Source organism: Theropithecus gelada, chromosome 3, assembly GCF_003255815.1.
Source record: "Theropithecus gelada isolate Dixy chromosome 3, Tgel_1.0, whole genome shotgun sequence".
NCBI classification, from domain to species: Eukaryota; Metazoa; Chordata; class Mammalia; order Primates; family Cercopithecidae; genus Theropithecus; species Theropithecus gelada.
Genome location: NC_037670.1, coordinates 101953513 through 101970652, shown reverse-complemented (window position 1 = coordinate 101970652; position 17140 = coordinate 101953513). Strand labels below are relative to the sequence as shown.

General features: G+C 34.2%; 1 protein-coding gene across 2 annotated transcripts in view; it reads left to right on the top strand.

Moving 5' to 3' along the window:
* Positions 1-17140, top strand: part of PHF14 (PHD finger protein 14) — a 199113-nt gene that overhangs the window by 60408 nt on the left and 121565 nt on the right. For both annotated transcript variants that reach the window (XM_025380069.1, XM_025380071.1), the window contains exons 8-14: positions 52-198; positions 837-1107; positions 1405-1511; positions 3185-3280; positions 5108-5211; positions 7453-7584; positions 16272-16440. In XM_025380069.1, coding sequence (XP_025235854.1) covers positions 52-198; positions 837-1107; positions 1405-1511; positions 3185-3280; positions 5108-5211; positions 7453-7584; positions 16272-16440 — 1026 coding nt within the window. The remainder of the gene's footprint in view (positions 1-51; positions 199-836; positions 1108-1404; positions 1512-3184; positions 3281-5107; positions 5212-7452; positions 7585-16271; positions 16441-17140) is intronic.

The window sequence follows — 17140 nt, the reverse complement described above, 5'->3', positions numbered from 1 at the left end:
GACTCTTCAGATTACAAATGTTTACTATTTTTCTGCACTTTTTTTGTATAGGATATAGCAGATCCATTCTTTGCTTATTGTAAGCAACATGCAGATAGATTAGACAGAAAGTGGAAGAGAAAAAACTACTTGGCTCTACAGTCCTATTGTAAAATGTCTTTGCAAGAGAGAGAGAAGCAACTATCACCAGAAGCACAGGTATGGGATTCGTGTCAAAACCTGTGTGTTTTTGTTTTAAGGTTATGTATGGCTTTTACATCTCATGTGTGTTTTCCAGTGACATGTGAAGTATAATAAGAAGTTTGGTTAGTTACCTAGGAAGTGGATTGTGATTAAGGTACATAGTGAGTATAATTTTTGGCTGAATACAGTACTCCTCATTTAGTCAAACAGAGCAGTCCTTTATAAAATACATTTTTACATTGAAAAATGCGACTGTGAGGAAATTACTCTATCAGTGCAATATATTGACTACGTCTTGTTTCAGTCTGTTCAAAGGATTTGGTCAGTTTGCCAATATTTGAAATATAATTTTATATACATTAAATCTATGGAGACAATAGCAGTTATTAAGAAGAGAAACTTCAGCTTAATTAAATTAGTTTCTCCAAACTCTGATTATAAGTTAGGACCGTTGTTACTAGGGGCAGATATAGTTTATTGTAACTCAAAAATTATACAGTATACCTTAAGGATCATTCATACCTATAATTTGCCTTGGTATAAGAAGTTCTGATTATCTTTCTGTAAACATGGGAATAAAAATCAATGTAAAAATCATAAGGAACATGTTTCATTTTATTATCTTTTAAAATTTGAATACATTTCTTTTATAGGCAAGGATCAATGCCCGGCTTCAGCAGTATCGTGCCAAAGCAGAACTAGCTCGATCTACCAGACCCCAGGCCTGGGTTCCAAGGGAAAAATTGCCCAGACCACTCACCAGCAGTGCTTCAGCTATTCGTAAACTTATGCGGAAAGCAGAACTCATGGGGATCAGTACAGATATCTTTCCAGTGGACAATTCAGATACTAGTTCTAGTGTGGATGGAAGGAGAAAGCATAAGCAACCAGCTCTCACTGCAGATTTTGTGAATTATTATTTTGGTCAGTATAGACACTGATAACATGCACAGTTTCACTGAGAACAATTTGTTAATGAAAGTATTTGATATACTGTTAATTTTTAGAAATTTATTAGGCATGCTACATATATCATAGAGGAATGTTTATTTTCCTAATATGTTGTGGGTTTTTACAAAATGCTAGGTTCATTTATTTGTGAATATACTTAAAAGTTTTAAACTATGTAGGTTTATCAATGTGATCATCTTTATGGCTAGTTTCTTCCTATGTCAGTTTTTACTTCCTACTAAAGTAAAATTGGATATTTCATTTAAATAGAGAGAAATATGCGCATGATTCAAATTCAGGAAAATATGGCTGAACAAAAGAATATAAAAGATAAATTAGAGAATGAACAAGAAAAGCTTCATGTAGAATATAATAAGGTAAGTTAGCTACAAAATATGCAACATAATGTGATAGATCTTAGTGATGATTTCTTTTGTGATTGTATGGCATTTCTTTTATGTTTTATTTTTAAATTCTTCTGGAGCTCTTAGGCTCTTCCCTATAACTCCTACTCCTCATTAGCTTCATTATCATCACCATCTCTTTCTGAGCACTTTGTGTGCCAGGCATAATTTTAATCTGTTTACATGTATTATTTAATTCTCAGGTTAACTTTATAGTGTAGGTTATAATCATTGCTTCCATTTTCAGGGAGAACACTGAATCCTGAAGAAGTTAAACAATTTGCCCAGGTTCACACAAGTAGTCAAGTCACAGACTTGACAAGTGAAGTCAGTTGGTGTGAGGCCAACTCATCTGACTCTATTCTCTATTTCTAGCCAATAAACATTGCTAGAGAGCTTCACTTTCTAAGTTTGTAGAAAATTTAGAAACTTTTCTTTAAATTATTATTTATCTTGAATTATAATGTTTGGAATAAAAATTTCCAAATTTGAATTTTCATGTAACCTCTTTATCCTAATAAGAAAAGATTCAAAAAGAAATATCTTATAAAAGCAAAATGTGGTTAAAATGTCATACCCAGTATAACTTGACATATAAAACGGGTATTGACTTATTGTTAGAAAACATTTTAAGTCATAAAGAAATAGTAGGAAGTACGTTTCCAATAATCGGCTACACTGTGTAGTAAAAAGAGTACTTAGAATTAGATTCAGAGGACCTGGGGATTCTTGCTAGTTCTGTGATCTTGGCCAACTCACAAAAGCTCTGTGATCCTTAGTTTTTTTCATTGGGAAAATAGTGGAAATACCTCTTGATAGAGTCACAAGGATTGGTTAGCAGAATGTGATGTTATATAGCAAACTGTAAAAGAAGGTATAAACCTAGTTATCATCATTAGTAAAAATGTCAGCAGAAAATAAAATGCTTACAGCAACAAATACTGCTGAATAATTGGATAGCCTTGTATTTCAGTGGTATTGTGGCTTGAATATATTAAAAATATATGGATATATGGAGGCTGAGCACAGTGGCTCATGCATGTAATCCTAACACTTTGGGAGGCCGAGGTGGGTGGATCATGAGGTCAGGAGATTGAGACCGTCCCAGGAGTTTGAGACCAGCCTGGCCAACATGGCAAAACCCCGTCTCTACTAAAAATACAAAAGTTAGCTGGGTGTGGTGGAGGGCACCTGTAATCCCAGCTACTCGGGAGGCTGAGGCAGGAGAATCGCTTGAACCCGGGAGGTGGTGGTTACAGCGACACGAGATTGCACGACTGCACTCTAGCCTGGGCGACAGAGTGAGACTCCGTCTCAAAAAAAAAATAGATCGAGACCAGCCTGGCCAACAAGGTGAAACTCTGTCTCTACTAAAAATACAAAAATAGCTGGGTGTGGTGATGCATGCCAATAGTCTCAGCTACTTGGGAGACTGTGGCAGAAGAATCGCTTGAACCCAGGAGGTGGAGGTTGTAGTGAGCTGAGATCATGTCACTTGCACTCCAGCCTGGTGACAGAGTAAGACTGTGTCTCAAAAAAAAAAAAGAAAAAAAAAATTGTATATATAGAGAATAGAATAGAAATGTAGATATTTCTTAAATTGTCAGATATTTTAATGAACTTTACTAATCTGACTTACTTTGTAGCTATGTGAATCTTTAGAAGAACTACAAAACCTGAATGGAAAACTTCGAAGTGAAGGACAAGGAATATGGGCTTTACTAGGCAGAATCACAGGGCAGGTTAGTTTCTTTCCAATTACTGTCTCCTTCAATTCTTGCTCTCTATATGATTTTCAAAGAACAGATTTTTGATACAACTGTCATTTGACTAACCGAAGAATTCTGTTTGATCAAGGCCTAATCCTTTGGGATAATGATTTCTGCTTGAAATACACCTAGAGCATTGGAAGCTGCCTACTGAAAACCTCTAGTTTAATTTGGTTGTTTCAACAGCTATCTTGTGTGCAAAATTTTTTCATTTGCTCTAACTGATTGACCTGTCATTTGTGATGAAGCTTAAGACTTGAAGCATGAGTTTTTCCTAATACATTCTTCTTTCTTTTAATTTAGCAGTTTTAGATTCCTTGCCACATTTTTTTTCTTTCCTGTTCTTATGCTGTATTTTTTTTCTATTCTTTGGATGTATAATTTAAAATTTAAAAAGGCAAACTAGAGATATTCATTTTTATGTTAATTTGGTTTTCAGCTGTATAAGAGATGGTTATTTAAACTTTTATGTTAAGATGTATTTTTTCCCCTTCAACAGTAGCTGTGATCGTAGTTATTTAAAAAACTTTATTCATGAACACCTTTAGCCTGTTAAAGTTTTTGGTGTTGAATAATTATTGTTAGATGGATTTCTTTGAATACCTTTTTTAGTACTGTGTATATAATTGATAAATTAAGTTTTTAACAAATATTTTTAATTATATTTTTTAAGGATGATGGAGACCCACTGTTTGTGGTCCTTTCACTAAAAAGTAGTTTTATTTGCGAAGGAGCTTTTCGAGGAGATATTTTTCATTATACTTGTTTTAGGGGTTTGTAGAGAGTCAAGTTCATCACACAGCTTGTGTAGACATTTTATGAAGTGATACATACTGGTTTGTACTGTGCTATACCAGCTTTGAAGATGCTTTATGTGAAAAGAATGTATGTGGCTTGTATCATAAAGAATGTTTTAATAGGTGAGAATTAGTAGTTGCCTCTGGGAGGATCAGCCTTGGTCCCTGGTATTAGGTTGGTTGATGGATTTTTGGAAGATGATGGTGTTTTATAGTTAATATTTGGAGGAGTTAATGTTGACTATAAAGCTTTAGTTTATTTGCCAAGCTGGCATTATCTTTTGGCTTGATTTGCAAGTTTTTCTCATAAGAATCTCCTGTTTAAAATATTATCTATCATGAAAGACAGTTTCATTTATTAAAAGACTTTTAACAGAGGTTTGCAGATTTCCTTTTGCAAATGTAAAATACATAGCCCAAGTAGAATTCATTTATACTGCTTGCATGACACTTTTTTTTTTTTTCAGTTGGTTGAACAGATGTGGGCCCACCAGGCCACTGAGAAATGACTTTGATAGATGGTTGCTCTCTGAGAAGCCAGCATACTACAGATTAGTAGAAACCCAAAGAGAATCTCACTTGCTTTGTTGGAGAGTTTGGTCCAATAAGATAATTTTTCTAATTAACCTATGGAGCACCAATATAGCTGGGGTGCTGAAGAAAATAAACGGCCTCAATATTCTTTTTGTCAAGTGTTCTGTGTTTTTTTTTTTCAAACCTCCTACATATATGTCTTTGTCTTTCAAAGCTGAAGTAGAAGTTTAATTTTTATGTTTTAGTGTACCACTGAAAATTGATGGAAGTCTGTAATTATAGATTTCTAATGGAAATAACTGTTAGAAGAAAGCTCATTTTAATCCTTTTTGCCAATGTAATAACTGGTAAGGCAGATTTTCCCCTAACAATCCTACTATATTTACTTAGCTTAAGTGGCAATTAGAGGAAAATGTTGCTTTTATTTCTTTCTTAAAACAATATATACTACATTTGTTCAAATCAATAGAAGTTGAATATACCAGCAATTTTGCGAGCACCCAAGGAGAGAAAACCAAGTAAAAAAGAAGGAGGCACACAAAAGACATCTGCTCTTCCTGCAGTACTTTATAGGCAAGTAATGAAATTAATAATGATAGAATAATACTGTGTATTTTTTTAAACTGATACTTATTAGAAAGAAGATCCTGCAAATATTTGAGAATGAATTATGTCCGTAGCAGAATTTAAGTGCATTTGAAATTCATTTTATCAAAGATGCATTCCAGTTTGAATGATAGAGGGGATTTTTGTTGCTGTTTTAACCTAAACTCTATGGAAAAGAGCAGTACTCTTTGGGGAATTGGAAAATTACTTTAGATAACATTATGGTTATTGTCTTAAATAATTAAAACAATATAACAGATGGGCATTTGTATTTTATTTTACTTGAATGAATCGTAGAGTTTATTTTATGGATAGTGATGGGTGTCATATACATATATAGAATGAATCTATTGCCTTTGTAGATAGTGGATAATGAAGATAAGTTTTAGTTTTTTGTCTTTTTTTTGAGACGGAGTCTCTCTCTGTCGCCCAGTCTGGAGTGCAGTGGCACAATCTCGGCTCACTGCAACCTCCGCCTCCTGGGTTCACGCCATTCTCCTGCCTTAGCCTCCCGAGTAGCTGGGACTATAGGCGCCCACCACTACGCCTGGCTAATTTTTTGTATTCTTTAGTAGAGACGGGGTTTCACTGCGTTAGCCAGGATGGTCTCGATCTCCTGACCTCGTGATCCACCCGTCTCGGCCTCCCGAAGTGCTGGGATTACAGGCGTAAGCCACTGCGCCTGGCCCGATAAGTTTTAGTTTTGAGGTTCTACACTTTTTTTTCTCTTGATGCTCAGTTGCAATCACTTTGTTTGCATAAGTATTTTTGTTTTTTACTTTCTTTGCTCAATATTTTCAGTGTTCACCATTATAGTAAGTTTATTGTAGTCAAGACTTCTTTCCATAAATAAATAGGTTACGATCTCACTTTTTCCCAAATAATTTATATTGATTAAGTGAGAGAAGTTTAAAAGATGCTAGTGTTTTTGTATGTGTGTGTGTGTATGTGTGTGTATATTTATCCATGTATATGCATACATATATGTTATGCATGTGTAAATACATAAATATTCTTCTCAAAATTTCTTTCTCAGAAATAGTAGCAATAACAATATCAATCTCCATAACTACCTTCTGTTTTTTTTGTTGGAGGCTCCCTCTACAAGTAATAGCAAATAACTTCCTTGAAATGTGGGGAAAGCCCACATTGTATTAGTGTACAATGTGAACATTAGCACATTCTCAGGCCAGCTTTTTCAAACATAGTTGGTTCATTTGGAACCATCAGGCAATATCACTATGCTTCTGACTTTTATGACTACAATTAGTTTTTGTTTCAGAATATATTTTAAGAGATTTTTCTTTTTTACTGAGACCAGGTACTGGTTTTTTATTTATTTATTTTGGCTTTTTAAGTGTGTATGTGTGTGACTTTTTTTCTAGGAGTATTAAAAAAAAAAAAAAAAACCTAACTATCATTGCTTTCTGTACATTCCAAATATAAATATACTTTAGATTTTCAGGTGATGGTACTTGTGTACGCAGGTGTAGTTAAATTGCCTTTTTGCATAAGAGAAGTTAGATTTCTGAGAAACCAAAAAATCCTAAAATAATAGTAACAATCACAAAATTCCATAATCTTTGCAATAAATATCAATTGATATGTGTGTGTGTGTATATATAGAGTGTGTGTTTTTAATTTTTTTACTTTTGAATTTAATTAGTATATTTTTAAGACTCTAAATCCAATATTGAAAAGAGACTCATGTATACTTGTAGCAATATCTACATGTTGAAGACTCTTTGAAAGGTTTACAACTAAACTAATGGTAGGAAATAAACTACATTCTGTTTGTGAAGTAATTTTTTCATAGTTTTAGAAAATTGGGAATTTACTTTGTTCTATCATTTATGTGTCTAGAGAAAAAGTGAACTAATGTGAAATGGATTTTAGGTAATAATTAAAATTAAAATATATATGATGTTGAGGATAAATACCTTATATATGTAATTCCTTAGAAAGTTTGACTCTAGTAATATTTAAATTTATATCAGATCCAAACTATTTTTAACATTCTCAAAAGTATTTAGAATTAACAGTTACTGACATTGTAAAAAGATGTGTTAATGAAAGAAATTGTCTATCTCAACAGAAGAAATATTAAATCAAGATGAAATTTTATAATTTAAAAAATATGCTATAAGTAAACTGCGTTTCACTATGATAATTATTATTGAAATCTTTACTTGCTGCCTTTATTAAAAGTTGTGGAATTTGTAAGAAGAACCATGATCAGCACCTTCTTTTATTGTGTGATACCTGTAAACTACATTACCACCTTGGATGTCTGGATCCTCCTCTTACAAGGATGCCAAGAAAGACCAAAAACAGTTATTGGTAAGTAAAATAGAGGAGATTTAGATGTTTCAATTGGTTTACTCTTAGTTTCAGCAGTATAAGATGAAATATTATATTTGTTCATAATAAAGTATTTGGCACATTTTAAAATTGACTGTCATCAGTATTTATTATAGCATTATGTGACTAAATCTATAACAGCTTTTTTGAGAAATGAATTTTTCATTAATCGTGGCTATTATTTTAGCAATAGATTCTTCTTTAAGGCATGAATTCTGTCCATTGCTTATAATTCTTTTGTTTTATTGTTAAGAATTTCTCAAATACTTTATTGTTATTTTGAAATTGAATTTATCTAAAATTTGCCATCATATGCTTTTACTTGCAATTTAGTATCTTATTTTTAGATGAGTGTCAAAGGCTTTACTTCTGGTATTTGGTATTTGTGCTAGTTATTGAAATCCAACCATGCTTTGAAATCTAGAAACGTTTGATAAACATTTCTTAATTTTTTTTATTAACAGGCATATCGAATCACTACAGACATTTGATAAGGTTATAGTATCTATAATGAGTTTTATCCTTTCCTTAATTTTATTCTAAGAAAGGGACAGATGTTCAGATTTTAGTAGAATGATTTCTTATAGGAAGGAGAATATAGGAAATGGAAAACTTTGGAATGAACATGAATATTCTTTGTATACAAGTTCCGTAACCTTTCCAGTTTCAGAAAAGAGTGAACCCCAAATTTTTAAATTTTAGTCTCTACAAGAGGTTGTATGTGTTCCTCAAATACATTAGACCTATTTTTTGACCTCATTGTTTTATCACTTAAGGCTGCCTCTGTTCATTTGATTAGGAAGCTGAAATTTTTTCACTATTTTCACAGGACTGCTTTTTTATAGTGTTCTTTGTATCAGCTTGTTTTCAGATAATCTTACTGGCCTGTTCTTTTGAAATACAGTGGAATATATTTATTGTGGTATTTATGTGCTTCAGAAACTGCTATAGTATATTCAAATCCCAACAATGTTAATAAGCATCCTGGGTGGGTGTTTAAATTGAAAGCTAGTTTGATAGTCTCCAGAGCCAGGATGTTTTGCCATGAACTTATATGGAGATATGCAGTTCTCTCCTTAAATGAAGTTATGGACCCTCCTGTTACTGCTCAACCTGCAGAGCTCTGGTTTCCAGTGTGTGAGAGTTTCTGCAGCCAAAAAAAATAAGTAAAATCATGTTCTTTGTAGCAACAAGGGGGCAACTGGAGGCCATTATACTCAGTGAATTAACCCAGGAACAGAAAAACAAACACTGCATGTTCTCACTTATAGGTGGAAGCTAAACACTGGATACTCATGGGCATAAAGATGGGGCCTACTAGAGTGGGGAGGGCAGGAGGGGAGCAAGGCTTGAAAAAACTGTTGGGTACTATACTCACTACCTGAGTGATAGGGATCATTCATATTCCAAACCTCAGTATCGTGCAGTATACCCATGTAACAAACCTGTGCATGTACCCCCTAAATCTAAAATAAAAGTTGAAATTAAAAAAAAAAAAAAAAAGAAATAATGTACATAGCCTGAGGTGTTTTAGTGAGAGTACTCCTAAAAGGGCCTAAACAACTTAGAGCCTTTTCACTGGTGTTAGTGGTTTTTAAGTAAAAGTAGAAGTTAATGTTGTAGCACAGTGAAGCCTTTAATTTCTCCTTGTTTGTCGTGATCACATTTCCTTTGGCCTCTAAGATCAACTTAGCTTTGGTTAGCAGTTAACTGGGTGTATTAATTTTGGAGTGTGCAAGATTCAGAGAATTATGTTTTTTCTTTAGTGTACCTCAAATGTGGAAGGCAATTTTTACTTTTTGCTTTTTAACATTTTCAGTTTATTTTTGAAGTTATATTAAAGATAATAAATACTCAAAACTTAACACTTTCTAAATATTTTGTCACATTTTACTATTGTCTATGCTCTTGATGTTATTTAAGTCTATTGTATCAGGATGGTAGAAAAAAAATGATATGCAGGTTGAGTATCCCTTATCCAAAGTTCTTCAGACCAGAAGTGATTTGGATTTTGTTTTTGTTTTTGTTTTGGAATATTTGCATTGTACCTACTGGTCGAGTATCCCAAATCTGAAAATCCGAAATCTGAAATGCTCCAGTGAACATTTTCTTTGACTATAATGTCAGTGCTCAAAAAATATTTGGATTTTGGAGCACTTCAGATTTTGGATTTTTGGATTTGGGATGCTCAACCTGTAATAGTTGCTACTACACACCCTTTTCCCCATCCTATATTCTGTGATGCCATGTTGATAATTTGAAACTGAAATTGCCATGGTTAGGAGTATTTGTACTATAAAAATTACTAAATACTACATAGTAGGGCTTTCCCCCCAGAGGGTCAAGTGTTAGACATTTACTAGTATATCTCTGACTGACATCTGCTTTAGACTCTACCTTGTTCTTGCTAGTCCTTTTTTAAGGGAAAAGGTCCTTTAATTTCTCCTTGTTTCTAGTGATCAAATTTCCTTTTATGACTAGAGTCCTGTTACTGGACTCTTATTTGATGACTGTGCCTTAGTCTTCAGCTTAAACTTCCACAGGTCCTTCTGGTATAACATTTCTGAATGGTCCTTCTGGTATAACATTTCTGAATATTTATTTTTGCTGTTTTTATGTTCTGCAAGCCTGTGGTAACACCCTTACTACTAAATATCCCGTAAGCAAACTGTACCTAGAATTAATTACTATACAATCTGTTACCTTCTCAGATATCATATTCTACTCGAATGACTATTGAAGCACTTGCTATCCAGCCTTTTCTTCCAGTACCAGCACTGTTTTCATGGAGACACTAGTTCTAGATTTGGATGCTTTCTGTTCAGTCCATCCCAGAGTTCAGTGGACTGTGCTGGGCAGGTTAAGACATGTGATATCAAAGAAAAGATGGATACAGATACAGAAGTAATTACAGGTGAAGGGTTGGGAAGTTGAGTGAATTCACGTTGGACAGGCTCAGACATTTTAGTGATATAGGAGTCTGTTGAGAGGGAAGAGACCTGGGATGATGATGGGCTCTTGAGAAGACAGCAGATGGTTGGTAACAACTTACTGTGGAAAAATCAAACTGACTTGCTGAGGCTGTGTAGCAAGAATGTTTAGTGCATAAGTAAATGTGATTATTTGATTTTTCTTGAATTATGCTCTGCTGCCCAGGAGAAGGAGAGGGGAAAACCTAGGGGCTTCTTAAGTTGGGCCAGGGATGTGAAAAGCTAGTAAAGAATAATATTAAAAGGTGGGTGAAGAATTCCACAGGGAATAGAGAGGCTAGGGTTGGTGTGATCTAGGTTCTATTTTGTTTGTACCTCTTTCTAGTATTTAAAATGCATTTTGTCTCATTTTTAGTTTGTTATTTTCGTTTTTGTTGTTGTTTTTAAAAATATACAATCTCCACACTGCCTTAAATTCTAAGACATGTTTGGTAGGATACAAATGGTAAGGGCTTGATTTATTAGAGTAGCTCAAATAGTTAATCATCTCTTAATTGTAGAATACTAATGTTATGTTTCTGCCTCCATTCATCTGATTGGAACTTGTGTTGCCTTTTGAAACACATTATTTAACAGAGAATTGAGTAATATTATATCCTTTTATTCCTTGGATATGTCTGTGTTTATTTTATGATGCAAAGAAAACACAGACCCTTCTAGGAATAGTTTACAGAGGTTTTTTCCTTTGTTTTTCTGGATAATTTGTTCATTTAAATTTTTTTTATTGCCTCTTCTTCCCATTAAGTGCTAGTAGGAATTCCAGCTTTAGAATGGGGCATTTACTGTATATGAATTAATAGGTATATATCTATTAAAGTTTTATACAGATATTATAACTACAAAAAGAATAAAATTTACAAATTGAGTTAAATGTTGTTCTCTGCCCTTCAAAGAGATACCCGTAATGCAGAAGTAGGAGGGACTGAGGTATTACTTGTCTGAGAAGAATGATATTTGAGTCATCTCTTAAAGTTTTATGTAGGCACCTGTCAAGACTTTCTTCTAAATACAGGAGAAAACATGGCCAACAGCTTAGATATAAGAAAAAAAACTCTGGTGTGGGATCCTGAGTTCTTGATGACTAAAAAAGATAAATTGTGGAGGAGAAGAGAGTAAATCATGAAATATTTGGAATATGGAATGTTACTGGATTTATTGCATTTAAAGATTCATAAAATCATTTTTTTTAACTTACACAAATAAAATTCTCCAAATTAGTACACTTTCTTGTTTTTTTTTTCTTTTTTGGAGATGGAGTCTTGCTCTGTCGCCCAGGCTGGAGTGCAGTGGCACGATCTCAGCTCAGTGCAACTTCCGCCTCCTGGGTTCAAGCAATTCTCCTGCCTCAGCCTCCCGAGTAGCTGGGACTATAGGCGAGTATCACCACGCCCAGCTAATTTTTTGTATTTTTAGTAGAGACAGGGTTTCACTGTGTTAGCCAGAATGGACTCGATCTCCTGACCTCGTGATACGCCTGCCTCGGCCTCCCAGAGTGCTGGATTACAGGTGTGAGCCACTATGCCTGGGCTAAATTAGTACATTTTCTTGTCTAAACACTATTAAACATTTTTCTTTGGTAACTAAGATTCTGAAATCTCATTGGGTCATCATTCTGATTATAGGTTGTAGTTGTATGGTGCTAGAAACATATAGAAGGTATAGAAAATTGAGAAAAGGCCAGACGCAGTGGCATATGCCTGTAATCCCAGGCTTTGGGAGGCTGAAGCAGGTAGGTCACTTGAGGTTGGGAGTTCAAGACCAACATGATGAAACCCTGTCTCTACTAAAAATACAAAAATTAGCTAGTAATGGTGGCAGATACTGATAATCCCTGCTACTCAGGAGGCTGAGGTAGAGAATTGCTTACACCTGGAAGGCTGAGGCTACAATGAGCTGAGATTGCGCCAATGCACTCCAGTCTGGGCGACAGAGTGAGACTCTGTCTCAAAAAAAGACAGAAAAAGAGGGAGGGTGGGAGGGCGGGTAAGAAGGAAGGAAAGGAAGGGAGAGGAAGGCGGAGGGGGAGGGAGAAAGAGGGAGGGAGAGGAAGGGAGGAAGGGAGGAAGGGAGGAAGGGAAAAGAATTGAGAAAAACCTCTTGGTATTTCAGCATGAAAGTTATTCTGTTGCATAAATTCCTGACATGGATTTTTATTATACTTTAAATTTTTAATTGACTTGGATCAATTAAAAGGTTAAGATTATCTTTAGTATTGTCCTTGGGAATTATAAATTTTAGGACTCTATTCTCTAATACAGTGTGTTAAGCAAAAATATACAGGATTAAGGTGAGTTTAGCTAAATTAATAGATAATAGCAGTTTAGTGGATTATTGAAAGAAACCAGATATGTATTTGACTTTAGGAAAGATAATCATGATTTTCCTTAAAATATTATTTGATTTCGACTGGGCATGATGACTCACACCTGAATTCCCAGCACTTTGGGAGGGTGAGGCGGGTGGATCACGAGGTCAGGAGTTCAAGACCAGACTGGCCAACATGGTAAAACCCTGTCTCTACTAAAAATACAAAAATTAGCCGGGCATGGTGGCAGGCGCCTGTAATCCCAGCTGCTCGGGAGGCTGAGGCAGAGAATTGCTTGAACCCGGGAGATGGAGGTTACAGTGAGCCTTAAATCATGCCACTGCACTCCAGCCTGGGCGACAGAGCAAGACTCTGTCTCAAAAAAAAAAAAAAAAAAAATTATTTGATTTCATTGAATTAGACAGGCCATGGATTTAGGTTATTATTTCTTAACATCTTGTATACCAATTGATGTAGCAGAAACACTTTTACATATCTTAAATGCTATTTATAAGATGAAGGCTATAGTGTTTAATAGATTGTTGAAGAATGGGTAAGAAGTATTATGTCCATAATACTCTTGTAGTCTACTCAGTGTAGACTCTATCTACTGCAACAATCATGTGGTGGTTGTCTTGAAATAGGAATGGATATATTCTGCATTGGCCGTTACATTTGTTTTGATTTTTTGAGTTGTTCAGTGTTTTGTGGTGCTCAGGGTATAGCATTTCTATTCTCTGGGAATTAGAGAGCCAAATTTCTTTGTCACCTAACTGTATTAGTTTTAGTGGGGATGGAAGTGAACATAAGAATAAATAATGTCCCGACAAGGGTAATAGCTACCGAAAGAGAAGCAAAGAGGAAATATTTCAGTTTTTTTAAAAAACAAAACAATGATTTATCTGAAAAAGGTACTTGCTTCTATACCCAGGGGATTTAGATAACATTACGTTTGCCTGTTATTTAAATAGACAAACAACATATTTTAAAAGTAAATTAGAGCCTGGCATGGTGGCTCACACCTGTTATCCCAGCACTTTGGAAGGCTGAGGCAGATCACCTGAGATCAGGAGTTTGAGACCAGCTTGGCCAACATATAGTGAAACCCTGTCTCTACTAAAAAATCCAAAATTAACTGCGCATGGTGGCACACAACTGTAGTCCCAGCTACTTAGGAAGCTGAGGCAGGAGAATCAATCGCTTAAAAAAGGTGGAGGTTGCAGACTGTCTCAAAAAAAAAAAAAGTGAATTAGAACTGTTTGAGAAACTTTGACTATATTTCACTCAACTGATAGAAATGATCAAGTAGCATTAAGATTATAATTTAATGCTGAAAAGTGAAGCAATGGGCCTTTTTGTAATATAATTTGGTAATTTCTCTAGTCATCTCTGTTTCGAAGGCTGTTGCATTTATTATTACTAACAATATCTAACATTTCTGGGGTTTTCACAGTTCTGCTAATAAAGTCAGAATATACTTACCATTTCAATTCTGAGATTCTGTAAGGTGTGTATTTTCTCTTACCAGTCCTTGATGTTTTCATATGGGACAAATGCAGGAGCAATTTAGTATATTCATTTAGTTGTATTTTTGTTATGATGGTAATCTGACAATCTAGGGGACAGTGTGCTAGCTATAGTTACATGAAGGGTAGCAATAGATACATAAATGTTTTCTGAGTAATACATGATTATGTACATTTTTGTTTTGCTTTCACTGAATTTCTAGTGCTAAAATTTTTGCTAACCTATTCTTAAAGAATTGGAAATTTTAAGATATTTACATTAATACGTTAAGGATTCATTTGTATTTTGGGAATAATATCTTTGCATTAACAAAACAAATGGTACTTGGTATTTAACTCTGTTGTTGGAGTTCAAAAATTAAAGCTGTCACTTTTACAATTAAATATTAGTTTAATAAGTTTACAATATTAGTGAAAGATGTGAATATTGATGGAGGATGAAATCAAATCATAAATCTTTGAAAATTCTTGCTATGAGAATTATAAGCTACATTCAAAGATACTGATATAAACATATACAAACTAAATATCAAATACACTTTTACAGATTATAATCATTTTTATTAAGAGAATACTATCAAACTTTTGGAGAATTTGCCTTTGATCATTCTTTTACAGTTGAAGAAAATATAAGTAAAAATGTACTTTTAACAACTGGTTTTAACTTTTTGAAATGGTCCTTTATGATTTACAATATAAAGATTTCCAGCAGTCCTTGTTTAGATTTTTGCTGTCTAAATGTTAGCCACTAGCCACATACGGCTATTTAAATTTAAATCAATTAATATTGAAATTTGAAATTTTCTCAGTTTTTATTTGCCACATTTCAAGTGCTCAGTAACCATCTATGGCTAGTGGCTACTGTTCTGGACAGTGCAGATATGTAGATAATCCTAATGTTATAAAAAGTTTTGTGGGATACCACTTGTCTAAAGTTTTAGTTTCAATTAATTTTTAATATTACCCATATTAAAATTTTTAATAAATGCTACTTTAACAAATTCCTTTGGTAAATAAATGTATATTTCTTCTTTTAGAAGTAGTAGGGGCCACCAACTAACATGACCCTTTTCCCCCCGAACACTTCTTGGAGTCTGTTTCTATAGTTTCTTTAAGTAGTATATTCAGCACAACTTGTCATTGACTACAATTAAAAGATACGATAACTGTGACAAGGAGTAGTGTTAGGGTCCATGAAGGACTTCGATTTTTAGATATCACAGTATATGTCATTTAAAGAAAAGTCATACTTTCCAAAGGTAAATTATTATTATTACTTAAGATAGGGTCTTGCTCATGTTACCCAGGCTGGAGTGCAGTGTTGCAATCATGGCTCACCGCAGCCTTGATCTCCTGGGCTCAAGTGACCTTTTCACGTCAGCTTCCTGAGTAGCTGGGATTATGGGTGTGTGCCACCAAACCTGGCTAATTTTCTGTTTTTTGGTTTTTTTTTTTTGTGAAGACAGTTGTCTCACTATGTTGTGAGCAATCATCCTGCCTCAGTCTCCTGAAGTGCTGGGATTATGGGTGTGAGCCACTGCAGCTGACAAAACCACCTTTTTAATCAGTGTTGAATCTCATGTTGGTTCACTTAAACATATAGCATTGTTAAATGTGTTCTTATACTTACAGGATACATTAAATTGCCTTAAATATTATATTAACAGTAGTCACTCTTAGAAGAGTGTTTCTGAATGTTTTTTCATTATATACCCTGTGATCATATTACCTGTGTATATTTTTACATATTCTTCTTATATACCTGGATTTTGTATTTATAAAAGCTATAGCTAAAGCCTGAAGATAATAATAAATACATGACTTAAATTTTTCCCGTTTATGTAGGCAGTGCTCAGAATGTGACCAGGCAGGGAGCAGTGACATGGAAGCAGACATGGCCATGGAAACCCTACCAGATGGAACCAAACGATCAAGGAGGCAGATTAAGGAACCAGTGAAATTTGTTCCACAGGATGTGCCACCTGAACCCAAGAAGATTCCAATAAGAAATACGGTAGTTTATTTTTTATTTATCATAAGCATCATACAATTCTGACGCCAAAATTTCAGAGGGTGAGAAAGACACAGGGCAAACATATACTTAGAAGTCAAAGAAAAAGACATGTATATTACTATTGGTTACTCTTAACAATTTTTTTCTATATTGTGAAATATACCACATGCTTACCTGAGTGTTTGCAGTTTGTATTTTGTTGGAGGCATAATAATAATGGACACACCAGAGCATCCATCACCCACCTTAAAAGACAGACCATTCCCAAAGCTTTAGAAGTTTCCTGTAAATCCTCGACAATCTCATCTTTATCTGTCTAGCCCAGAGGCCACCTCTTTACTCAGCTTTATGTTTCTCATTCATTTCTTTTTCTTTATAGAAGAGATTTACACTGTAAATCTATATACTTATGAATAATACGTGGTTTATTTTTATAGGTTTTGAATTTCATATGAGGGGAATCAAATGTTTTTCTCTGGTAATTTGATATTTTGACCAAAATTATGTTGATTTGATTCAGACATGCTGATCCATGTAGTTGTAGTTTATTTATTTTCACTAATGTATAGTTTTCTATGGAAAGAATAGATTATTACCTAGTTTTTCTTTTGCTTTGTTGATGGGCAGTTAGGTTGTTTTCATGCTTTTCTACTCTATACAGCTTTGTTTTAAATGTTCCTATAAATATCTCCTGCAGCAT